This window comes from Chlamydotis macqueenii, chromosome 1, assembly GCF_036417535.1.
Source record: "Chlamydotis macqueenii isolate bChlMac1 chromosome 1, bChlMac1.mat, whole genome shotgun sequence".
Taxonomy (NCBI): domain Eukaryota; kingdom Metazoa; phylum Chordata; class Aves; order Otidiformes; family Otididae; genus Chlamydotis; species Chlamydotis macqueenii.
In genome coordinates, this window is record NC_141556.1 from 51,148,312 (window position 1) to 51,175,192 (window position 26,881).

The 26,881-nt window shown below is 39.2% G+C and overlaps 1 protein-coding gene across 5 annotated transcripts; it reads left to right on the forward strand.

Moving 5' to 3' along the window:
- TMPO (thymopoietin) lies at positions 1-25,440 on the forward strand. 5 transcript variants are annotated; one of them, XM_086750695.1, is made up of 10 exons: positions 1-482; positions 10,364-10,490; positions 12,159-12,317; positions 15,074-15,174; positions 19,971-20,090; positions 20,202-20,297; positions 20,851-20,961; positions 21,828-22,064; positions 22,226-22,320; positions 23,561-25,440. In XM_086750695.1, exons 1-10 carry the CDS (start codon positions 237-239, stop codon positions 23,850-23,852), a joined length of 1,584 nt encoding a protein of 527 aa, XP_086606821.1. In that variant the 5' UTR covers positions 1-236; the 3' UTR covers positions 23,853-25,440. The 5 variants fall into 5 exon arrangements, with proteins under 5 accessions (XP_086606821.1, XP_086606812.1, XP_086606804.1 ...); XM_086750661.1 differs by lacking the exon at positions 21,828-22,064 and having other exon boundaries at positions 10-482; XM_086750670.1 differs by lacking the exons at positions 19,971-20,090; positions 21,828-22,064 and having other exon boundaries at positions 9-482.
- The last annotated feature ends 1,441 nt before the right edge of the window (positions 25,441-26,881 follow it).

The window sequence follows — 26,881 nt, forward strand, 5'->3', positions numbered from 1 at the left end:
CGTTTTCCGTCCGCCAGCCAATAGTAGGGCCCCTTCGTTCCCCCCTCCGCCAATCGGGGGGCGGTTTATTGCTGGCTGGGAGAAGCGCTCGGTGTGCGCGCTCGCCTGCTGTGGAGCTGGATCCTTAGCGCGGGGCAGGCGAGTCCTCGCCTTCCTCCTCCTCCTGCCCCCCCACCCCTTCTCCCCGCGCTTTGTTGGTGCCTCTCCCGGGAGAGCGGCGGCAGCGGCCGGCGGCGATGCCTGAGTTCCTGGCGGATCCGTCGGTGCTGACCAAAGAGAAGCTGAAGAGCGAGCTGATCGCTAACAATGTGAGCCTGCCGGGCGGCGAGCAGCGCAAGGACGTCTATGTGCAGCTCTACCTGCAGCACCTCACCGCCCGCAACCCGCCCGCCGCCGCCGTCGCGCAGCCCGACTTCTCCAGCGACGAGGAGCGGGAGCCCACGCCTCTCGGCGCCAGGAACCGTGGCGCTGCCGCCGGGCGGGTGAGTACCGCCGTCCCTCGCCCGCGCTCCCTCCGCTTCCCGGCGGCTTCGGGCCCGCTTTCCCGCCCGAACGGGTCCGGCCGCCCCCGCCCGCCGGCCGCGGCTCCCGGACGGCTCCGCCTCGGCTTACTTGAGGCGCGGCCCGGCTCGGCTTGAGTACGCGATCGTGCCCGGTGGGGCCAGTTCCTCCCGGCCGGGGCAGGGGGGCAGGAGCTGCCAGGCGGCCACCCCGCGCCGGGAGGCGAGCCGGGACCCGCGGGGTCGGTGCTAGGCAGCCGCCGGGTTCGGCTGCAGGTGGCGTCCCGCGTGTGCGCTTCTCGGTGGCAGCGGCGCAGGCTGGGGCGCGCCGGGCGGGGGGGCCCCTCCAGCCGGGGAGGGGCAGCGCGATCGCGCGTGGAGCGTGGGACCTTCCCTTCCCCCTTTCACGCTGACAATAAGTTGGGAAGCCTTTACTTTGACTGGAAGCCTCTTAAGTAAAACACTGAGGAGTTGGAGGAATAAAGCGAGAGAAACCGTGCACGAGGCTGCAACTTAACTTTGGAGAGGAGCCTCCCTCCCATCAGCTGGCTCAGTTGTACTGAAGCAACGCTACTCTGTGTGAATACCTCCAGATGAAAGGATGAAGCTGTGAAGGAACAGCTTGTTTGTTTCGCTTAAAGAAGTGGACTGTTCAGTGTAAAGAGGGTCTGCTTAATGTAGCTGTCTCTCTCAATACCTCTAAGCATATGTTTTATAGCAAAGTGCCTCTGCTGCATGTTCAATTGGTCCCCTGTTGCTTTCTTAGACATATTTTATTTTATCGTATGAGGAAAGAGGGGGGGGAGCTGATGCCACTTGGAATTTTTCCCTTCGGGAAAATGTGATTTTTCTTTTTAGTAAGTGGGATGTAAATTTGTATATGTTGAAAAAGCAATCTTTTAATTCATAATTCTAAGCTGTCTGGTCTTCTGTGAAGGCTTGTGCAATGATTACTAGCTATTGGAATTGTAATGTATGTGGTATTACAAGTATTTAATTGTATCTGAAATACTGTCTTTCAAAGTTCATTTGTAAAGAGAGTGCAGAAAAACAGGTTCCTTTTGAAGGTTTTTCATACTTTAATCTTAAAAAAAAAAACCCCAACAGTTCTTGAATTAAAAACCTGAAAACTACAACTAAGGAAGAGATTTCTAACCAAATTGTTTACCTCTTTTTGAGTCCTGCTGGATTCAAATATTTAACTGACATTTACTGGAGAAACTTTACAGTGAACTAGACAATTCTCTGGTATATAATGGTCTGTCTGTAGCACTCATAAGGTGCTTTTGAGTAAAGTAGGATGAGCTTGAATCTGACATGTTTCATGCTTGTAGAAGGAAAGTCTTATAACTTCTGAAGTACTTAGATCTGATTTTTCCTTTCCCTTCCTCAGTGCGCTTAAGCTTAAACAATTGTGGGTGACTTTTTTTTTTTTTTAATGTTTACAGAACGGGTGGTACTCCTGCACTTGTGTTAACAATGTCTGGAAGGCTCTATACTAATGCTGCTACTCTTGTGTGTTAATATCTGAGCACTGTATCATCATAACTTCCAAAACTTCAGTGGATTTGAGTCTGTTGCAACACTTGCCACCGCTCCGCCTCTGCCCACCCCCCCTGTCGCCCCCCCCCCCCCCCCCCCCCCGCAAAAAAACCCCAAACAAACAAAAAAACCACCCCAAAAAGACCAAACAAACCAAAAAACCAACCAAAACCTCCGTTGGTGTATGCTTGTTGTCTGCTTAGTACAGCTTAGGTACTTCTGAAACTGCTTGTAGCTTGAGTTGCTGTTGTCCCTATTAAGTGACACACAGGTCTCCAGAGTGTCTTGCCCACAAAACAGTTGAAAAGGAGAGGCAGAGTGAAGGAAGTCTGATATGCAGGGGAATGGGATTCTGGTATGGAAACAAGGTGAAGTATCTTGATAAGATTAAGAGAGGACAGGAGGGAAAGCACTCAGACGTCTGAAGGAGAAGAGACTGGAAATAAGGGGTGAAGGGAGGAAGCTGGAAGTGCAAGGCATTACAGAAAGGAGGAATAACATAAAGGAATCCCTCATTTCCTCTAAGTCAGTTTGTAGGCTCCGGAAACAAAGGTGGATTCAGCATCCTCTTTTACTCCTCTGTGTAACTTTATTGTTTTATCTTAAGTATTTTTTTTTTATTTAAAAGGACCAGAAGACAATTTGCACTGAGTGCATAAAAGTACTTTATAACATGTACTGGTATAATAACATGGCTCTCTTCTGTTGTTAGGTGGAGATCTGAGTAACAAACTTGCAATGCTTTATTAATTCCATTTTTATGTATATTACAGGTCTTAGAAATTGTAGTATTGGTTTGTGTACATTGGGGGAATGCAAACCAGTTGTTTCAGACTTTTAGGCAATCAACTACTTTGTAGAACACCAAAATGGTTTGCTGTATTACAAAGGTATTATCAGTGAGATTAAAAAATTTGGACTGCTCTATTCCGTGTTTCCTGTATCACTCTGAAAATTTGAATACTGCTTAACTTGAAAATTTGAAAAGTCTCTTCAATCCAGGTAACTCAGTCAAGGCTCGTATTAACTTGTAAAAACACTTACCACTTAGGCTTGCATTTTGGAGGGTTCTGTCCCACTGTGCTTTCTGTTATTTCTTATTTGTTCTTATTCATTTGGATATAGCTTAATATTATACAATCCTTTAAAAAAACAAACAGTCAAAAAACCAGACAAAACTGATTTGGGAGTGAAGACTCACTGTTGGAATGAATGAATGCTGGATGCATAGAGGTAGAAAAGGGACAGAATCACTCTTGGAGCAAAGAAATTGATACTTTTGAGTAGAGAAGAGCAATGCAAGTGAGAGATGTAGTCTCTTTCTTCTTAAGTTTGTGCTTATTCGGCAGTAATACCAGCACAACAGTTGTGAGTGCCTAACTCTTTGCGTGCCTGCCTGCTGACGTCCGAGTACCTTGAGTGAGCAACCGTCTTAGTTGCTCAAGTCCTCTGAAAGTATTGGGAACACAGTCAAAGAGCAATCTGTCCTTACTTGATGGGCATAGGCTATCAAAGATGTACAAAATATATTGTTTAATATGGCTTTTAGTGTTGATTGTCGTCAGGATACTGTTTTGGCCTGAGTAAGGGTGGTCCTGACTTGTCAGTCACTGAGGGTGGGGGAGCCTTCGCCCATCCCGCTCTGGGTCCGCTCACACTTCCCTTTCGTAAGTGCAGAGCGTTGTAACCCTCTCTGAGCCTGCAGCCGGTGGGAGTTGCGGTGCCCGTGGCTGGGGCTGGGGAGCGGCCCCGCTACCGGGGGGCGGCGGGCAGGGCTGCCCCGGCTGTCCGCCAGGGGGCGCTCCGGGGCCGCGCCGAGTATGGGGGGTGGGTAAGGCTGGGGGGCGCGGTTTGAAGGGGAAGGAGCGGGTACTCCTGTTGGGTTTGAATCGATACCTTACTTGATCTGTCACCTGCATGTACGGATGCTGAAGGGAGTGGAGAGCAGTGTTTTTCTGAGTATGAGAAACAAGTTCAAAGGAGTACTCTGAATATCCATGTTGCAGTCATTGAAAAGACAGTAAAGCTATACCAGATCTCTTGATACTGACAGTTAATGTTTTGACATCGCTGTCATCATTAGTAATTTTAAACTGTCTACACTGTCATTTTAGTGTTCTTTTTTCTAAGTTCTGGGCATTTGATAATGCATTTAGGTGCACACTTTCTACTGATAAAAGCTGTGTGGCAATGAGACAAACCCCCATAGTTTTAATTTTACTACAATTTGTCTTTTAAATCCGTCACTCTTCCCGCACAGCTCTATCAATACTATATCCAACCTATACAAAGAACAGAACAAATAAAAACCTTAATATGCTAATAATGTAAAGTTGATGTATTGTGAGACAAGTGTTGTGCATCCATAGTGATGCTGCTGCTGTTTTGCTTATATTCATGTGGGTTTATTTTGATCTGGTTTTTATTCAGATACAATAGTGAAAATACAGACCCATTAACATGCTTGTATGAGCAGATCAAAACTTACAGGAGTTTTGTTCTGACCATGTTGCTTTCAGGCCCTGAAACCATCATGCTTTGAAACAGCAAACTCTTTAGGCAGTTAGCGTTTTTTTTTTTTGGCTCCTAAAGTTAAAAATTAAACTATTTTACTGTAATAATATCTTACTTCTCAGTGAAACTCAAACAGCATTTTTGTGCTTTGTAATGTGATGCAGCGAAACCCCCTCATATTGCGTAAAGTGCAGTCTGCTTTGTAGAAGATGACTTCAAATGCTCTCAAATACATAAAATCTGCTAAATCAATGTAAGATTAAATGTTAGTCCATATATATGTATATAAAATATATAAATGAGCTTTCCTGTGAAATATTTGAAAGTATTGTTTTCCATATGGCCGCTTCTTTAGAGGTAATTATCTTTTGGTGGGGGGGGTGAGGGGAGGAGGAAGGGCTCACTTTGGCTACATACTCTTACCAGGAGAGGAAAAGCTTTTAAAATCCTGCTTGTTTGGGCCTTAGTCTGATAACACTGTCTGGAGGAGCCAGCTTCTCCAGCTCTACTAATGTTTTTGAGCAACTTTTTTTTTACTTTCTTTTTTATTTTTATTTTTTTTTTTCCTGAGCCTGTTTAGCGTAGTGGTTTGTGAGGACAGTGGCTGGTATGTGAGACACCTTTTTGCTGCGGGGGGAATCATCTGCATCTGGATGCTCCTGGTCCTGATTAGTTATGGGATGAATACCAGAACAGATAGCTCAAAGGAAAAATAACTATGAAATGGCATTTTTTGCCTCCTTAGGAGCATTGTTTTAAAGCACATAGCAAAAATATCATCTTGATACTGTTGCCAAACAGAAGCTGTTCAGAGTTCAGAATGTTTAGGTTTTTATGACTTATCTTATTGGTGCATTTCATGTCCTGGAAGAATCTCTTCTAAAACACACTGAGTGATATTTTTGACCTTTAAAGGGATTACTTGAAAAAGATCAGTCAGATGTCTTCTCCTCACTTCTGTTAATGAAGGTATAATGAGAGCATCTGGACCTGAAAGGCCTGTTTGAAAGGTTATAGAAGAGTCTTATGAGGTAAAGATGTGGGGGTTTTTTGTTTGTTTGTTTTTATTTTAATGAAGTAGCCAAGCAAATTAAGAGCTAGCTTCAGCTCTTTACAGTCAGAATGGTGTTGTAGTGATAATAGCTGTAACTGAGGTAACTGTATGGTTTCAACCCCTTCCCTGTAGAAAAAGGGAAGGTAGTAGTGAAACTGGTAGTTTATGAAGATCAGGAGCATGGAAGGTGAAACTGTATGATCAGATAGGTGACAATGTAAAGCATATATGCTACCTGGTGAGGGAAGAGAACCTATTCAGTGTTTCCTCTGTGACTGTCTCTCAATTATGATGTGCTGTACAAATGTGACCCAGAATACAGTTTAACACCTTTGTGGCCGTTTAAATGGCGCTCATCTGCTGTCTGAGTGACAGCTGTGGGCAGTAGGGGTAATGTGACAGAGTGATTCTGTCTGCAGTGAGAAGTACTACCATGCTGTTCTGCACCTTTGGATTTTCTGCAGTTCTAGACTCATGAGCTAAGGAGACATGCTTGTTAGAGTGCTGGTGTAGTAATGGCAGTTATATTTAAATAAAATTCTGTTGAAGTAATTTTCATCTAGCAGTGCATGTCAGTTGTTCAGCAGGAACACAAACACAAGCCACATCTCCAGGTCAGCATTCAGTTGATTGAGCTATGAGACCACCTGTTGGTTCAGTTTCTTGATTTTGTTTTTTTTATTTTTTTTTTGGTGAATTTTTACTCTTTCACTTAGGTTCTCTGGAAGCAACTCTTCATTATGCAGCGTTCCCGTGTTTTCAGAGTGGGTACATTCCCCTCACAGAGTAACATGGAACTTAGTGTCTGGGGTGAGGAGGGGATGGAAGGATTGGGTAATCATTAATCTTATAATTTAGGACTGTTACCATACATAGGTTTTGAAATTCTAAGTCTGGCACTTACTAACTAAGGTTAAAAAGTAGAGAATTCTTGAAGCTGTGTATCGCTGTCTCTGAATTACTGCTGCATAATTTCCTTTTCATTGTTTATTTTGTCTGTCCTGTAGCTTTTGGTAAATATTGTCTTGAGGTGTTTGAGGTTAAAAAGTTCAGTAGGACTTGGTTTAAAAAAAAAAAAATACTGCAGGAAGTGTTTGTGTATGATAGAATAAAAGTGCAAGGGGAATTGAGACTTCTGCATTTCACAGTCAAAATCTGTTATTGAGACTTTGCATGTGCAGTTCCTTATCTTCCTCTCCCCTAAGAGAAATACAGTTGTTTGTTACAAGAGAGGACACTGTACAAACTGGAGAATTAAAGAGCATCCTGTTGGTGTGATTTGGGCTTTCTTAGCCTGTCTTAACCTCATTCAGAGAAATAGTAAAGAAGCCTTGAGCCTTTCTGCTTCTGGTGATGAAGCTGCACCTGTTTGGGATTAAAGTCCTTGAATATCCTAATATAGGTGCCATTTAACTTGTGATTTGAAAAGTTGTTTTGATTATGTCCCATAGTTGTCTATTATATTATTTAATGTCTTCTTCAATATGTTACTTATACTTACCTGTAGTGGAGTAGTGCTAGAACTAGGAAAGGTACCCGTAAAGTTTGTCTGATAAACTGGTGTATGGCTGTTGAATTTCTATTCAGCGGGAATGCCAAAGATGTCAGGGACAGCTTCCAGGTCTGAATTCTCATTGCTTGCATTTTCTGTTCCTCCTGTTAGTGAAAGAAGGTGAAAGCTTTTTGATATCAAGAGATGACACTCTAAGAAGATTAACTTCTCTTAGGCTTTTGTTTTCCTCTGGTCCCAGAACTGAGAATGCTGTGTGAGACCCCCGTGCTTATAATTTGCTTCAGTACTTGTTTGAAGGGTTGAGTCCTAGTTAATCTGAAACTGAGCCTGACAGATAACACTACTAAATTGCCATCTCTTTGGTGTGAACAAATCTGTGTTAAGTGAAGTATGCAGATCCTCTTCCATCTTCTGTTTTCTAGAGAATGGCAATGACTGGAAATATTTTTTTAATGTTGCTAGCTCTGGATGGAATTAGAGGATCGCTAGTTAAGGATTTATTCGGCTGTGTGTAGTGTTGCAAGAATATTTACATTACATGCAAAGTGGTAAACTGCACCACCTTACTTTGGCAAATCCTGGTGTTCGCCACCGTTTCATCTTAAGCAATTCACCTCTGCACCACAGACAACTTCAGTTTTACTAATGGTCACCAGACTAGGAAAATGTATGTTTTGTTTTGTTTTGATTTGCAATGACAAATTTTAAAGCTAGCTCTTTTGATGTCTCATGGGGTAGTCCCATGGATAAGTTGTGGTGGTGCATGGAAAAATGTAGTGGTGCTTTATACTATAATAGCACTGGTAACTAAAGGTGATGTTGCTGAGGTTAATGCTGTCATACCACAGGCAAAGTATGAGAGAAATTTTTCTTTCCTGCCTTATGCTTCTAGGGATGGATCTTATGGACCACTGAGTGGTTAAATGGCAGCTTTCTACTTGTACAAGTAATTTACTTCTGCTTTAAGGAGAATAGTTATTCAAAAGTAAAAGTCTAAGATTTCACAGAACAATGCACCTACCAATATTATTGAAGAACACAGATTACCCTCAATTTTCCGTCCCTTCCCTGCCCTTCTCTGCTGAAACTGACTGTTTTGATGGTCTCAATCCATGGTAATACTGCAGGAAAAAGTTAAATGATACTTGAAAGAAAAAAAATACCAAAGATACTATAAGATATGTAAGTTTGTTTGCATTGGAGGACCATGTTACTCATTAGTTGCAGTTAGATTTCTGGTATTTAAGATTTCTGTAAAACATCTAGTAGAATGCTGACTAGTTCTTCTGGTATGTATTGTTATGGTCTCTTCTGTGGCCTCTAAGTGATACAAAGGCAGAGATACATTAAATTAGGTTTCCAGTTTCTCTGAAGTGCTGATGCAGTCTTTATTTCCTGCACCATGGTGGTAGTTTTCTTCTGAAGTATGGAAGTAGCATTTTAGTTAATCTGCTTGGTGATGTATGCTAACAACCAGAGCTGTCAATAGTCTAAACAGGTCCCAACAAGAAAACCCAGCATGTGTTTTGGAACTCTTTCCCACTGTTTGGGTGGTTCAGTAGTCTGAAAAAAAAAAAAAATGCACTGAATGTGAAATTCTTATTAATGTGACACTTAACTTGAAATAGCGTTATGACCAATACATTCAAAAGTTAATACAAGTCTCCTATAGCTGCAGGTTGGTTATTTTTGTGTGCTGGATAAGCAGGCTCAGTTGCTTCAAAAACTAATTAGATTTTTATGTGATAAAGGAACGGAGTGATTGATAAAGTGACTTGCAAATCTGTCATTAGTCAAATCAACCATTTAAGTGATCCTATCCTTTCTTCAGACTGCTTGGAGTCTGTTTCTTAGAGTTAAGAAATAGCATGAGCTCTTGGAAATTCTCTTTTCAGCAGCTATTTTAGGCTCATCATCCTGAGACTTTAACAATCCAGGAGTTAGAGGAAAATCTATTTTAATTAGGGAGTCAGTTATATTTGGGAAATCCTCATACAGTCCCTGCTCAGTTTTAAAATATCAGGACACTTGAGCTAAGACCAAGCTTGCATGCAAACCAGTATTGAATGGCATTAATGGCTAGGTAGATAACATTGACTTATGTCAGTTATCGTAGTCTTTTAGTGCTATCTTACTAAATACTACAAGAAACAAACCTGTTAATTGTGAGTGTTATAACATATTTGTATTTGGAATCTTAGTCTTTGGTAAGTACCAGAAAACCCAGATTGGCCCTCTGGGCAACCAAGCTGAGGAACATATTAAGTATAGAACTTGTATCTGTTTATATCCTACAACCTTGAGATGCAAATAAGACTTATTTCAAAGCAATATCAAGATCTTTCTTAGTTGAGAGCAAGTAGATCCTAAGCATATTTTTTTTTTCTGTCTTACCTCCTCACTCTCTATCAGATCTTGGAGCTTGAAATGTCTATTATAGTAACAAAGGCTTCCCAAGTTGAACAAATGTTATGATCACTCTGTTGGATATAGTGGAAACTGATAATTTAGGAGTAGCATCTTGACAGATTATTTTGTTAACCATCTGTATGTGGTGGTGGTGTGTTGCCAACTGTTCAAATAGTGTTGCCAGAATTGGGTTTGGGATTTGTTAGAGCTACAGTAGCAGAGGCCTAAGCAGATAGGCAGGATTTTGAAAATTTGAGAGAATTTCTGATTTTGCCTTTCTCGCACTTTGTAACACAATTCAACCTTACAGAGAACACCAGAATAAATGGAAATGGGAATTCTGGGAACTTGGTTGAGAGGATTTAGATCCTGAAGAACTTCTTCCATATCATTAGAGGAAGAAGTGTTGACCCACTACGTAGAAGAAATGGCAATGGGACATAAATATTTGTAGATTAGTGTAGTGATGGTGAAACAGCTAGAAGCTTACCTTTCAGTCAGAGGAAATAAATCTTCTCCTGTTGTATACTTGAACTTCACATTAAGACACAGGATCAGAATAATGAGTAAGATTTTTTTTTTTTACTGTAGAGGAGGCTTGTAATGGGTATTTCTATAAGTAGGAAACTCGTGCGTGTTTGTTTAGTAGGTGTGAATGTTTGAAGTGTTTCACATAGGCTTTGGTGGTGGTGGCTGTGGGGGAGAATATAATTACTTTTTCTGATTTTGTATGTTTAAGACTCATATCTTGCTATTCCCTTAGAAGAAAAAGATGGGTTCTATGTTAACTGGAAATGCTCTGTCTCTTGTTTCTCCCTTGCACACTCACAGAAAGCCACAAAGAAAACTGACAAACCTAGGCCGGAGGACAAGGATGACCTAGATATAACAGAGATGAGTAATGAAGATCTTCAGGAGCAACTTGTGAAGTATGGACTAAATCCTGGCCCGATTGTAGGTAGGTCAACTGAACTAGCGAATATTCATCTATTCAACGTATTTGTCACTGAACCTCAGTTCTGAGTGGTCTAAGCTGCTCCAATACAGTTACTTAGGAAATTTAGTATCAATACTGTTGTAATCCTTCTTCCCACTTAAGATGTTTTCATTGAACTATTTACACTGAGAAGACTGGAAACATTGCAGTGTAGGCAAGTCCACAGTTTGTTCGTCTTGTGTTCTAGGCTAGCTGGAGATATTCCAGCTTCTGTTCTGAAGCTATGTAACTACTAGCTAAAGTTCAGTGCTGGGGTAATTAGATCTTCTGATACAGAGGTTGAGGTTTGAGGCCTGCTTAAATAGAAGATACATCTTATAATAACCTAGTAGCAGCAAGAGCAGAATGAGAACGTGGAACTTCCCCTTCCCTAGAGGGTTTCCTACTCACTACATTGTGTAGTAATATTTTCCTCTGCTAATTTTTTTTCTGGCCCTGTGAGGGTAGCATTTTATCCTGCATGCTAACCTGCGTCAGGAGGTCTTGACCCCAGCTTAATCTCCTACCTTGGGCACTCATCTGTGGTGTGGGATCAAAGCTCCTTGCCTTTCAGATTATGCACTAGCCTAATGGCAAGGGAGTTTGATTTCACCACTCTTTCAAAAAAGATAGTCGCCTGTAGTGTGCTAAACCTTTTGTGAAAAGTTCTTGAAATCCTGGGTGGATGGAAGCATCAGTGATGGAGCCTGGAGTCCTGTGTGTATTCAAAGTCTTACGCATAATATTTTCTGTTACCTGTTTCTATATGCCTTCCTGTTCAACCTGTTCCTCTTGAGTAGCACTCAAGTCTTCTGAAAAAACCAAGTGTGCAATCCACTGAAAAAGTGTTCAGATTTGGTTTAAGTAAAACCTTAGTTCTTAGAGTGTATGGATTTTGGTTTTTGTGAGAGCCTGCTACTTCTTTTTAAAGGTGACTCTTATCTGAAATCTTTTAACGTTAGACTTTTCTGCAGCTAACAGCTCAATCACCAGTCACCTTTACAGATTTTTCCCAGCACAGTCCTGACGTGGAGGAATGTGCTAGACTTGATACCTTTTAGTTTTAAACAGCTGTTTTCTTAGATTAAGCGAGCCAACTTGATGGCTAGATGCAGCAAGTAAGAAGTTCTGTCGATGCTGCTTACTTGGACCACCTCTGATGCTTATTGGACTGAATTTGCCATCAGGGCAAAGGTTAAACCAAGGGGAAAGGGTGTTAATTCCAGGATAAAGGGATCAAGAGGGTAGTAGTGGAATCTGCATGGAAACTGTTGCCTTTCCAATATCAGTCTCTCTAAATTTTTTTGTAAAGGCATAAGAGCTTGTGTAGTGTAGCCTATGAAGCAGGATATCTAAGACACAGGTAAGTTCTCTAAGACACAGGTAAGTATCTCTCCATAGATAAACGTTTGTATCTTTCAGTGTACTAACTAAGATCTAAGTTTATCTTAAGAATTCTCTTAAAATGAAAAGTTAGAAGCCTTGGTAGAGTTACATACCTAGAGATATATGCTTTGGACCATACAGACAGATAAAAAATGAAACACTTAAGTTCAGAAATTGACAAGGAATATGTAACAGCCAAGTTCTAGTGGTCAGGTCAGGAAAGATGGATACATGCTGAAGATACAGTTTTCTTCCTTGTTTTAGCTACTACTAGGAAACTTTATGAAAAAAAACTGTTGAAACTGATGGAGGAAGGTCCAGAACTGAAGGCACCTGTGCCTCTCCCAGCGATTTCTTCAACTGCTGAGAACACCAGACAGAATGGAAATAATGATTCTGACCAGTACAGTGACAATGAAGAAGGTAAGACTTAAGTGGAACTTGCATGTGAACTATTCAAATTATACATCAGTAATACTTGCAGTAGAAGAAATATCTGAGAGCATGATCTTGCTGTTAGGTGAGGTTTTAAGATACTGCTCTAGACCGTGTGAGTCATATACTTGATCATGCAGTACTAGCACAGTGATCCAGGTGCCTGTTCTGGGAAAGGAAACTTCTTGCTACTACACTGTTCCCTTTTGTCAGTTGTCCTCAGAATGGAGCCTGTAAATGTGATAGGTAGGAGAACTGCATATTAAGTGTTCCAGTGTCCTTTGCACTTCAAGTGTGGTTTTGTCTTGCAGTGCTCACAGTAGTTATTTACTATGGGATAATGTATGAATGTTTGTTTATTACACTCCTGTACTTATTATGTTTAATGTCTCTCATGTGTGACTTAATCCCTCTTATGCTCTTTTCCTTATGGACTTAGTTTGGTGTGGATTGATCTTGAGTGTGGTTTTTGCTGGTTTGATGTCAAGTTTATATCAAAGAAAGTATAGGGGTGAGGGAACTGGAACCTAAACCGCACCACCATACGTATTACAAAAAGTAAAAATAGTGCAGACTTTAAAGAGTGTCTTCAATGTAATTTTAGAAGTTGCTTATGTTGTATGGTTTGGGTTTGGGGTGTGGTTTTTTTTGTGTTTTTTTGTTTGTTTTTTGGTGTTGGTTTGTTTGTTTGTTTGTTTGGTTTTTTTTTTTTTTTTTTTTTTTTTTTTTGGAACTTCCATGGAGATAAGACAGGGTTGAAATACAACTAGGAACAGGCTGGATCTCCCTGGCATATTTAGACTTGGTTTTGAACTTGCAGTTCTTTTGAACTCTTGGAGTTTCAGAGGAGGAATGGATCTTAGATTTATTTATTTACTTATTTATTGTTAGGACAGCCAAGAGCCCAGTCACAACTGACAGCTATCTCCTTATACTTACATATGCTTCATCTAATCACCAAACTGTTCAAATCCTGGGGAAAAAAATAAAAACCCAAACAAACAGTCCCTCTTGCAAAAAAAAAAAAATTCTATAAATAAACTCTAAATATGTTAGTGTAATGCTATTAGAATTTTAGAAAGGATGTGGAAATAATATATTCTCTTACTGGTAAGATGACTGCTAAACACTGACCCTTCTTCTACATCAAAAAGAAGTTTTACTTTAGAGGATGTATTGTAAAGGAAAGGCAACTTAACAGCCTAAACAATGTTGAAAAGCTTCAATACTCACTGCAATTAATGGTATAATGGCGTGTCGTAGTTCAGCCCCGATCGGGACCAGACTATGCAGTCTCTCTCTCACTCCCCCCACCTTCCAAGAGAACAGGGAGAGAAAATATAAGGAAAAACGGCTCGGTTTGAGATAAGGACAGGGAGAAATCCTTAAAGTTACCGTCACGGGCAAAACAGACTCGACTTAGGGAAAACTATTCATTTATTACTACAAATAGCAGGATAATGAGACAGAGAACAAGATAACCTCCATCCACCCCTCCCTCTTCCCAAGCTTAACATTATCTCTACTACCTTCCCCTCCTGAGCGGCACGGCGGTGGGGGGCGGGGGTGAAGGGAATGGGGGTTGCAGTCAGTTCATCATACGTTGTTTCACGCCGCTGCTTCATGGTGGGGGAAGAACTCCTCACATTCCTCCCCTGCTCCGTTGTGGGGTCCCACCCCTACGCCACAGTCCTTCGTGGAACTGCTCCGGCATGGGTCATCTCTTCCACGAGGTGCAGTCCCTCTAGAACAGCTGTCCCAGTGGGCCCTCCATGGGCCACAGCCGCCTTCAGGCATCCACCTCCCCCAGTATGGGGTCCTTCACGGGCTCCAAGTGGATCTCTGCTCCTCCGTGGACCTCCATGGGCTGCAGGGGGAGAACCTGCACCACCATGGTCATCACCACAGGCTGCAGGGGAATCTTGGCCAGGAGCCGCATTACTCCTCCCCCTCCTTCTGAACTGACCTTGGCGTCTGCAGCCGTTCCTCACAACAGGCTGGTGGATGTCTCTCAGGATCTTTTTTTTTACATCTTATTCACTTCTCATCTCCTCTCCACTTCTTGCAGCTGGGCCGGACCGAGTCAGGCCCAGTCGGCTGCCTGGCGAGAGGCCAGAGGGTGAGGCCTGCAAGGCCCATGAGGCCTGCGCCTCCCTGTCTGCACCTCTGCCCCCGCTCAGCTTCTTCACATCTTCTCTTCTCTCCGTTTTTTTTTCTGTTTTCCCCTTCTTAAATACGTTATCGCAGAGGCGTTATCACAGGACATTCTGCTACCAATCGGCTCGGCCTTGGCCAGCAGTGGGTCCGCCCTAGGCCTGGCCAAGTCCACTGAACAAAGGGGAGCGACTTCTAGCAGTTTCCTACAGAAGCTACCACCTTAGGCCCCCCCTCACTAAACAAAACCACGACATGGTGCTTTGCTTGAAGTAATTCCAACTTGATACCAGTTTCTAAATGGGACTGCTGGATTGGTCAAAGCTTATCTGAAATGCAGGATTTTTAGGACAAAATGGAAATACTTAGGTCAGTGTTTTAAAATAATTTTTAAGGTTATTCTTCAAAAGTCTTTGTTCTTCTACATTCAGTGGAGAAACTTACATCTATCTCACAACTTTTTAAGGAAATGGTAACTCACAAGAGTTATGTTGCCTCTTAAAATGAATTTTCATTAAAATACGATTGGTTTAAACTAATACAACAACCAGTAGTATTATAGAAATTAGTTATATTAAAACTGGTTACAGATCCGAAGACTGAGCTGAAGCTTGAGAAGAGAGAACCGTTGAAAGGCAGGACGAAGACTCCAGTAGCTCTCAAACAAAGAAGAGTTGTTGAACACAACCAGGTATGTTTAATTTAGTGGTATCTGGAATGTCTACTAACTGCAGGTGATGTGCTCACTAAACACCTTATTACTTTTAACATAATCATATATGACTAAACGGGCTATTCTGTTTTTTAAAAGTGCTTCCAGAAAGCCTATTCTAACACACCATGAAAATCTTGTGAATTAACTACAGCTGTTGTTTTTAGCCTGTCTGTTAACATCAAAATCATGGTTGTCTGAAAGCTGTTTGACTTGCAAGTGCTGTAGCATGTCTTAGAGAAAAGTAATAGACAACCTTAAGATGTTTAGTTTTGGAAACATGACAGGTTTTTAGGTCATATGGGCTGATGTCATCCTGTTGGATGTTTGTAAACAACTTGATTCACTAAAAGAAGCAGTTTTTCAAAAAAAAAAAGGTTGGAAAAGGTTGGGGTTTGGTTTTGCTTTTGCATTGTTTTTTTCGAAGTGTTTTTAAAAACATGTACATGGATATTTCTGTCCACCTGGTTTGATACCTATAGATATATGTATGCATTTTAACAACATCTGTTTAATGATTGATGTAAATATAATACATGAAGTAATATTCTTCTGTGTATGCTCATACATAGAGAAGTGTGTGTATATGTGTACATGTGTGCTAGCTATTTATATAATATTTTTTCCTCAGCTGTGCTTGTAGCAGCAGTACTACAGTAGACATTAATTTGTTGGAAAGCTTTTCCTAAGAAGGAAAACAGCAAGTTTAAATTTTGCTGTATGTACCACTTGTCCTTTACTTATAAGTAGTATTAGTTCTGTTGTCTTGGTGAAAGAGGGATTTTTACAGAAGCACCTCAAGTTTTCAAACTGTTGGTTGAATACTGGTTTCAGTAGTTGGTGGCTGATTTGTCCTTGTGATGTGACAGTGTCACTAAATACCCTGTTCCCCAGATTAGGTTACTTAGGGTCTTTACAGTGTTATTCATCTGACCAATAAGTAGTGGAGTTGTGTTATAGTAAAGTACTTGTATGAAAGCATTCAGTGACTCAAAATCTGACCTGTTAATAGCCTGATGTATTTTAGCAGATCAGTGAATTTTCTCACTACTTTATGGTAAATGCCAGATACTTCCTATTTATATAGTGTGTATGTATGTATAAACATGCCTTTGCTATGGATATTTCTTAAAGCAGGTAACACACTGCTACCTGAACTTGGGTAATACAACACAGTTATGGAGATCCATAACTAGTTCTGCTTATTTTTAATTGGATTTTTAGGGTACAACCTGAACAGATTTCACTTCTATAAATGAAAACACACGTATCATTCAACACACAAAATATTCCTTAATTTACTCAGGCAACTTCTGCTCATGATGGTCTTTATAATGGGCATCTGAATCTTGAGGTTCTTGTATTTTAAGAATTACTTTTTTCTAAAAGCTATTAACCCAGAAATCCCTGCCGCCCTCAGTGTTTTACAGAAGTATTTAATTCAACTATCAACAAAGCTTCCTAGTCTTCAGGAACCCACTTAGAGAATAAAAATGCAGCGATACAGTGATTAATTTTTGTGGTGTTTTCAAGTGATGAGTGCTTACTCAATTCTTTTTGTCATCCAGTTTCACTGTAATAACATTAGGTCATTACTGTGTTTTATCTTGCAATCTTTAACATGTGCAGTACAGATGCAATACTTTGCAACTTGTGTATTTTAATTACCAGTAGTTAATCAAGCTAGATAATCCAAAAAGGTCTAATGTCAAAAGGATGCAAAATTCTTCAGGAAATCTCACTGTAGCTTGATAAACCTTTTACCTTTCAACTCCTGACTGCTGTGTTTAAAAAAAACAAACACTATCCCCCCAAAAAAAGCCCAAAAAAAAAAAAAAAAAACCATGAAAAAAATCGCACCATCCAAAATTTACAGCTGATTGAAGACAAGAATAACTCAATGTTTTTGGCTAACAAATATGTGTAGTGATATATTTTGCTGAGAATGAAAGTGGAAGATATTGTATTTTTTTCTTTCCCTTTTCCTGTGAAATTGGATCTTCAGTTTGCAACTAATGTGTCAAGTGACCATACTAATTCTGCAGAATTATATGCAACTGTCATGCACTGTGTGGCATTGTCTTGAAGATTATGAAGCTCTGAAGAGTGGTGGGGCTGAATTGGTTGGTAGTGTGGTGTGAGCAGACTTGTTAGTCACTTCTGGGTCCTGTGCAGCACTGGTCTTAGTCCGGACATACACAGCTGAAAAGATTGTCTGCCGTTTGCCATGGATGGATGTTGCTGCTCTCTTAAGAAAAGAGTGCAAATAGTCTTTAAGTAGGCTGGTGCAAAATAAATTGGGTCGGGAGGTTGAGCAGGCTTATGGGTCTTGTTGGTCAGGTAGCAGCGGAGGGCTAGATGAATTTGAGCTTGGCTGTTTATACTTAATTGCCTCCTCATAGTGAACTGGAAAAGTTGGAAGAAAACCCTAATTTGAATGCCCTCTTCCAATCAAGTAGGTGAATATAGAGTTAGAGTTCAAAACTGAGCCTAAGGCCTCACAGTAAATGGCACTGGACAGAAAGAGGCAGGCTGAACAATGTGAAAGTTAAGGAGTCCTAGCAATGTAGAACTACTCAGCCTCCTTGAGACTTTGTATAGTGACATTCTGCACGTGCTGTGTTCCCCTACTCTCTTCCTTGCATTCTTTTAACTACCTGTGTACCTGGGCTTCTTAAGAAAAACATGCAGCATTGCAGCTGCTGGCATATGAATTTCATGTGTCATTCACCCAATTAAAAACTTAGTAAGTAATAGCTGAGGTAAACTCATACTATGTAGCTTCACTGCTTGTAATACAACAGTTAAAAAGCACATGCTGAATAGTACTTGTGTAACACACCATTGTAGCTTTCTCTGGTTGTATACAGGGTGTTGGTGTACCTAAACATGAATATTATGTTCTAATAGGGTTTATTTAGTTCAGATATTTTTGGGATAAGCAGACAAGGCCTACTCAATTGACAGTGAGGATGACTAACTGTAGACAACAATTTTTCTTATTATTTATTTTGTCTATTGAATATGCTCTGCTGAAATCCGGATCTGTCTTATGCAGTAGATTCTGGTTTTTTTCCTAGACTTTTCATGCAAGCAAAAACTTGAAACTTAGTACTTAAAACACGTGACTGGTAAGCATCTGAAGATCTAAGGAGAGAGGCAGTTATTTACTGAAGTACTTCAGTAAATTTTCACTAAAAGAAAACTAGTTCCTAGTCAAACAGCCTGGGGCAGGGCAGCTTTCCATTAGTCGCATGAGGGAATTGCCTTACTGCTTTCTTGAGTGGAATGTGTTTGAGTGGAACCACTCTGAAATTAATGGTTTTCTAAAGAAGCACATTTCTCAAATAGAAAGTGTACAGGGTGTGAGGTGGGGAGCCACGATTTAAAGGTTGCAGGTCAAGCTTTTCATTTAATAGGGAAGAAAAGCCAGTGCCTGGTGAATATATAAAGAGAAGTTGGGAGATGTTTCATCAGGAGTGTGTTTAAATTGAAAAGAATATTGGAGACTTAGGCTGAAATCTGCAATTCTATACAAAACATCTGAATCTGTTTGGACTTAAAGTCTGTGCATAAACATACATAATTTGGTTTTCGAAGTATTTCAGTGACTTTGGAGCAAAGCAAAACACTTAGGCTCCCTCTGCTGGATATGTAGCAGTGGTAATACAGAACTTGCATTAAGAGTCAAAGCTGCTCAGCCTCTACTTTCACTGGAGTAACTTTGATAAAAGTAGGAAATGGATAAGGGTGGTGTTAGACTTCTCCCCACCCCGATAAAGAAATACTTTTCAGCTTGCTTTCCTAACACATTGTTTTAGGCTAATACTGTTCCGGTGAAGTTTTGTGCTGTTAGACTTGTAATTGACAATTGCATCAGCATTAAGTTTAACTTCCAAAAACTTGGTAATACATCAATGCATGAGGTGTTAATGTGTAAAGATTTTCGTATTAACAAAGTAATAATTCTTATTTTTAAACTTAACCAAATAAAAAGGGAAATACTGTATATAATCCAGAAGAAGCAGGCCCTCATCTCCCTTTCCCTCCAGGTCTATATTTGAAATTAGTTTTGAGGAGGAGTTTGAGTGTAAAACTTGCTTTAAGGCATAAGAAATGATCTGTGTTTGTTAGTGGTTATAAATTTTTGGCACTTCATGTTATTACTTAGATTTCTAAAGATCCGTGTCATGCTTGATCCTTTAAACCTACTGTTATGTGAAAATTGTGGGAGTTTCATCTCTGTATGTGTAAACTTTTAAGATTATAAAACATCTCTCCCTACACCCTGTGGCTGGAGATTAGTTCCTCTTGAAATGTAGGTGGCTATTCCTAAACCGTTCCCATCTCTGCTTGAGAGAATAGACTCCTGTCTCGGTAGAAAGCAAGATGATGCTTTCTACTTATGCTCACAGATTAATTTTTTTTTGTGTAGGCAGTTAACGTAATGGGCCTGAAAGCTAGCACAACTGCTGCCCATAACTTTATGTAGCTACTTGTAGCATTAGTTAGTTGACTCTGTTGCAGTGAGCAGATGTTAGACATTATCTAGTTAGTTCTGCATTTGAACAGTAATATGCTCTAATGTAAGTATTGCGGTCAACACTACTAATCTAGCTAGCTATTCATTATTGAATGTATTACGATCCACATTTTTTTTAATTATAGACACTGCTTCTGGAGTATGCATGCTATTACTCTAGCCTTTGGTTGTGGATATTCAATGTTGAGAGCTGGCTTTCATGTATTTGATCATGTGTTTGATGCTTGAATAGACCTATTCTCAAGATGAAGTTACTGAGACTGTCTGGACAAGTGGATCTTCAAAAAGTGGACCTCTGCAGGCATTTTCTAGGGAGTCTACAAGAGTGTCAAGAAGAACACCAAGGAAAAGGGTGATGAGAGGCTTTTATAATAGACAACCTTTTTCTTTTTTTTTTCTCACTCTTAGGGTCCCAGTGGCTGTTTTATTCAATTGTTTTCTTTTGTTTGTTTTAAACAAACAGGTGGAAGCTACAGCACAGTTGCCTGTAGATGATGCTGTAATATCAGAGAGTACTCCCATAGCTGAAACTATATTGACTGCAAGCAACGAGACCCTAGTAAATATACTTAGTATATATGTTTAATAAATCATACAAGTGGTATTCTTCTGTAATCTATCTTTACTGACAGAATCATTGTTTTGAACAGAGAGACTCTTTTAAGGAAAGTAAGACTACCCAGTAGTCTTTGGAACCACATATTCAGTATCGGTATTGCTACCCAATGCTGTTCACTTTGAGACAGGACTAGGTAGATACCTAGGTCTCATGTAATGTCTTTTTGGGGGGAGGGTTGAGAAGAACCACTTTAAAAGCTTAGATATTTTCTTAATTTATTTAAGTACATGCAGAATATCTGCTTTTGAGTTTGGCTTTTTTGTCAACTAAATAGCTTTTATGTTTCTAAATGGCTTAAAAGAAACTGCTTGGAATAAGCAGTGTGTTTTCTGTGCTTATTTCAGAGTATCTGTTAAACAGCCTTCTTGTGTTAACTCCTAACATGGATATATTCAATGCACATAAAGATTTTGTTGTTTGGTTCTGCCCCCTTTCCCTCTTTTATTTTGTATTTTGGCTGATTCTGAGCTTGAACAATTTTGAATCTCGGCAGGTTGGCAATAGGGTGCCTGGAAATTTCAAGCATGCAGCTTCTACACTGTCAATCAGTGAACTCTCAGACATGCCCAGAAGAACACCAAAGAAACCATTGATGACAGCTGAAGTAAATAAATTAAAACTTAGCTTGCTCTTGCTTACTCTCTGTGAACAAGATTCTTGTGTGTATGTGCTTACTCCTTAGTACAGTAGGGGTGGAGGACGTCACTGCCCAGGTGGCACTAGTCAAAATAGACTAGCATCATCACATGGCAGTCTTCCCCTTTCAGATCTGGGAAATGTGTGTGTGGAAATCCTGCTTTTCTCTTCTTCCCCCTGCAATCCTCCAAGCCAAATATGTTTTGGTGTGTTATTTCTCCTTGTGCTGCTATTTTTCTGTACAAAATGTGTAATTTTTTTTCTTTTAAATTCTTTGAATAGCTCAAAGACAGAGCAGAACTGGGTTATCTACCTTTGATCTTGTAAATCAGCCTGTCCTGAAAAACCACAATGTGCCTTAATTTAGGGAATCAAATAGTAAGATTACTTTAGACCAAAAGTTTGAATTTAAAAAGCATCTGTAGATTCCTGTCAGTTGTCAAGATATATAATAATTCTTTTACTGTTAACCTATTCAAGCTGTCAGAATTATATATCTCTTGGAGAACTGTCTAAAGCACTTGCTAGTATATGTAATTGTATTAATGTAGTACTGTAATATTGTGGAATTTTGCATTACAAGATAATACTTGGCTGAATTTAAATTGAGTTCATTGCTTCGTATAGATAAATTTGTCTTAACGCTTGTGAAGCCCATCCTACCATTAAACCTTGAGATCTATGAAATGGGCTGCTTTATTTGTTTATAATGTGACTGAAATGTAGACTTAGTTATCAAATAGAAGGTTGTGGGAAAACTTGATGTTCTATTTCTAACTGCAGAAGTTATTTTTCAGTTAGTATTTGATTGTACTGTGGCATTGTTTATTACAGCAAGAAGAGACAGATGGCCCATGTCAGTGCTCTTTTAATTACGTTAGCCACAACCAATCCTGTGATCTACTCAACACAGCCATGATAGAGGTGATGGTTAAGTTTTTTGATCATCTACTTCATTGGCTGGCAGATGTATTGTATTTATATATCATATTCTTTATCTTGAAGGAAATTGAGGAGAGCACTGAATGCTTTAAGACACCAAAAGTGACCAGACAGCTGCCACTAACAAAGGTTAAACTAACTTCTAAAGCCCAAGAAGTTTAACTTGTTTAATCTCACTGGGTGCCTCATTCATTCTTACAAATTGCACATGGTTATGGTCACTGAGATAGCTATGCAAGAAATTTTTGTTTTGCGGCCTCTTAGGCCTATAACTGTTTTTGGTTTCCTAGGTGCTGGAGACAACTCATACAGAAGAACGAAGAGTAGAAAGGGATATTCTTAAGGAAATGTTCCCATATGAAGTATCAACACCTACAGGAATTAGGTATTTCTAAGGTTTATGGAGGCTTGTTTCTCAGTTCTTGTGAACCTGTTTAAGCTGAGCAGTATCTTTTGATTATATTGTTAGATTTCTGAGGAACAGTTTTTGCACTCTCACTCAATGACAGTTGAGATGACCACCTAGCTCTTCTGTATAAGTAGTTTTGTTAGTCAAAACAGCCTCTTCTGTATTTAAACTGGGGGTGAGAGAACATGGTCGTACTATAGTAGGAATTATTACTGGAACTTCTGAATGCCGGAAGATAAATGGAAAGCACTTTTCTGTGGTAATGACTAACAATATTTAAGTCTGTGGCTAGGTGCAATGACTTTAGGCTTGCTGTTAAATTAAGGGAAGATCTCCTAGCATAGATTTGAGCTTTCTTTTGGAAGCCCAAAATAATTTTAAAATACCCTGGTTTTGTCCTTTTAAGTAGCAGTCCTGTTGTAGTCAAAGATTACTCTTAGCATGAAGTAAGGATGGCATGTAGGAAGGGCTATTCAATTTTTCTTTGCAACTTTGTATTGAAACAAAAATTGAATCAGCCCTCTGGATAATTAAGCAATTAAAAAAACTTTGCCCTATGTAGAGAATATGAGAAACAGTTACCCTATGTTGAGCTGTGAAATTAACTCCTGTGTTTCCATCATGTTAATTATAGCTTCAATTTAAACTACAATTGCATAAAGTCTTACCATAAGGAGAATATATGGTACCAGTTACTACTTCTGTGGTGTATCTACTCACTACTCGGCTTTGTTCTCTCTGTTTTGAGGTCTATCGGTCTAGTTAAATGTATGCCCCTTTTCTTTAAATAAAAATGATGCATGTGTACTCCTTGTATACAAGGACTTAGCAATGTATGTGGGTTTCTTAATCCTTATTGCTTTGTCTTCTAGCTCTTTGTATTGGCTTAGCCATCAGTAGATCTTTTAATGGCCGGGGCAATCTTTAGAAATCCCAGTGGGGCTGCATAAGTGATCATTAAAGATGCAAATAGAGACACACTAGAGTTCTGTTGCCATTCATTGTGTGGATAGGGTGAAGTAAAGTGGCACTGGAATTTTTTAAGGGATGTTTGTTTGAACACTGAATGATTAACTTTAAAAATAGTAATGATAAGCATGTTGAATTTGAGACAGATATTTCATGTACTGCATTCACTAACATTTTCCTGTATACCTTAGATCGCTCTTTTAAATATGCAATATTTACATTTTTTTTTTTTTTTTTGAATTAACAGTGCTAGCTGTCGTAGACCAATCAAAGGAGCTGCTAGCCGGCCTATAGAGCACAGTGACTTCAGAATGGAGGAAAGTTTCTCTAAGTATGCTCCAAAATATGGTACCTCAACTGATATCAAGTTGGAGAAACCACCAACAAAAAAAGAACACTCTGTTCCCCTGTGGATAAAAATTCTTCTCTTTGTTGTTGTTTCGGTCTTCTTGTTTTTGGTTTATCAGTCTATGGAAACTAATCAAGGAAATCCTTTCTCTAAATATCTGAATATTGGCTCTCCGGGCAGTGCCAAGTGAGTATCTTTCTGAAAGGCACACCCGATTTGATCTCCTGTTTTTAATTGTAGAGCAGTCTTCTGCCCTCTCATCGGCTCAAGGACTTCTTACAAATAATGTGATTGGAACCTGATAAATTGGATAAGTGAAGCAAGATAATATTAAATGGACATCTGTAACTTTCTGGACTTTGGACTAGTAGGAGATCACTTTGCCATAGGAGTAACATTTTTGTAGATCTTTGAACTTTTTGTAGGCTTTATTTTTTTAATGTGGACATCCTTTAAATTCATTTTTGAGAAACTGTATATTTGTTTTTGCAAGAACTTGGAAGCTGAGAAGGGCAAAAACGTAGTAAAATGTGAAGCCGTGTTTTTAAGCTTTTCCTTTGTACAGAAAAGAAGTTGTACTTTTGTCTCTATAGATCATTGTGGAGGAGGATTTTAACAGATGATAACAGGGAAATGCATTTTTTAATGCATTTTTAATAACAACGTAACTGAATTTGATCCCTCTTAGGATATAGGGAGAGTACAAAGACAACCTTTTCTGTAGGTTACTGTAACTTTTTAGTAAATGTAACTGTAAACCTGTTTGCATTTCTGTAAAAGTCTTAGTATCATATTAGTAACTGTTTAAGTGTAACATCATTTAAATGTATCCCTTCATTTTAGTGCTTACAGTGTTGTAGGAGCTGAATACAAATCTAATTGGCAGGAGATGTCTTAGAGGAACTTATTTATTAGTAATATGTGTGGAAAATAAAAATTGCATCAATATAATTTGCTACTAAAATACTTTTTTGGGTCAAGGTTGTTATCTGAAGTAGTCTAAATTCTGACTTTAGCAGTGGTCTCTTTTCTTTTTTAAAAAAGCAAGGTCTTTCCAATACAGCTTTATGCCATTATCTTTGAATATTCAATAGAGAAGTATTCTCAAAGCGTGAAAATTCCATATGAAGTTTTATTCTTGTATGAAGAGGGCATTGCTGCATTTTCTGCTACAGTTTCATCATCTAAGGTGAGATTTACTACTTTCATGCAGTTGAATATTTTTCTCAGTGGAAGCATGCTGAAACACTCTATATTGTGTAACTTAGTTGAGCAGGAAGCTGACTTCACTACTACCAATGAAGAGTGATAAGCAACAATTTTTTAAAATGAATGTATACATTTTGGTGTGCTTAAATCTGCAACATACAGATGTTCAGTCTTATTGCTTGGTACAAAATCGCAATAAATCATACTACTTATTCTTAAAGTGCTACTTATAAAAAGCTGAGAACATTAGTTAATAGTATCTTTTTACTCTAGGTATAGTTATTGTTTAGACTAATAGCTATGGGGAAGCTTTACTTTCTGCGAAATTTGGGACAAACATAGTTTTGTAGCAAAGCAATAGTTTTTTTTTCTGTTAAAATTAATGTTATTTTTTTCCTTTTTAATCTGCTTTTTTGAGTAGCTAAGCTTGTGTTCATCCTATAGAAAATTGTAACATAAGATATTCACTTCTGGTGTCAAAATGCAGAAAAATAAAAATGACTTTAATGTGTGTGGATTTTTCCTTATCAAAATAAATGCATTGCTGAAAAGCAGCAAAAGCAAGACAACTGATGTATTGGTGGTATTATTTTGTGCTGCTACAGTCTTCTGTTTTTAAAAAAAAAAAAAACCAAACAAACAACGCTGATAGTGAAACCATAGCAGTTCATGCCAATGCTTGGTGAGAGGAATATTCATCATACTTGCACTATAATAATAGTTTTGCACCATAATCCTTTAGCATATGTTAGGCCTTTAATTTGGATGGGAGGGAGAAGTTAGTCTTCATTTGCTTTTCAATGTTTAAGGAACTTCTTTTCACTAAATTATTTTTCACTCCACTTCACTATATGTTTTAACATAAAATGTATCTTTCTTTTCTAGTTACATGAAATACTTTCAGTTGACCTCCTTCAGGGATACTATTAGCATCATTAAAAAAAAAACCCCAAACCAAACAAACCCCAAACTGAACTGCAATGCAATTAAATGTCGTCATTCTTTCATTTATGCACTGTTTTGGAGAATCTCCAAAAGAAACCTCCCAACTTCAGTATTACTTCAGAGAAGGTAAAGACTTTTCTACGTAAGTCCTCAAAGTAACTTACCTGTAGCTCAGTTGTAGTTGGAAGACAATGCATCTTCAAGAAATTAATGAGCTGCTTATACTTGAGGCATTTAATGGTGTGAGATAGCCCTGAGAGTAATCTCTTCGTTCTTTATTCCCTCTATTCCTTCCTCCCCCAGCCCCAAATATGGATTTACCAGCATTCTTAATGCTATTCACAGAGTAACACATGTAGTAATAGTGCTGGTAGCTGATTAGTTGCATGTGCTTAAAGCCTTCTAAATACTGCTGTGTAAGTTACACTGTAGTATGGTGTAGTCTTTGTATCAAAGTGCTGAAGCAATAGGAACTGGTGTTCCTTTTTTTAAAAAAAAACAAAAAACAAAAACCTCACTTCTTTTTCCACTAGTTTATCTTGGCTTCTAGACGGAACCAGGTTAAACTTTCAGAACCAATTGCAAAATAGAGCAATTTTATGAATTGGTGTTAGTATCCAAATTCCAGTTGCAAAAATTGAGTTCTGAAGTAGTAAATATTGCTTAAGTCCCTTTTAGGACAAGTGCTATAAAAAGTCTGGAAAAAGGCCTGCGAAAGTTAATAGGCATGACTATGTGTTTTTAGTTTATTGGGTTTTGTTCTTATGACTGCTGCTTAGAACATTGTGCTGAAAACATGGCAGATCTTGATTTGGTTGTGTGAATTAGAGCTTTCTAACACAGAACTTATGCTTTTCCCTTTAAATTGTATGCTAATCTTTTAACATGAACTGAGTCTCAGGAGCCTGGTATCAGGCTCTGATCATAGGGGATATCACTTGCAGTCTTAAGACTTAAGTGTATGGCATCTGATCCATGGTAAGGCTGTGAGAGCTTACCTAGTGTCTGAGATAAGAAACTCTCAAGGAGGATCTTAAATTTAAATTCACTGTGTGTTTTGAAACT

Coding starts and splice junctions, on each gene's coding strand:
- TMPO (XM_086750695.1), top strand. CDS start 237: ATGCCTGAGTTCCTGGCGGATCCGTCGGTGCTGACCAAAGAGAAGCTG. Junction 15,175..19,970: donor GAGTTGTTGAACACAACCAG/GTATGTTTAATT, acceptor ATGCTTGAATAG/ACCTATTCTCAAGATGAAGT. Junction 22,065..22,225: donor GACAGCTGCCACTAACAAAG/GTTAAACTAACT, acceptor TTGGTTTCCTAG/GTGCTGGAGACAACTCATAC.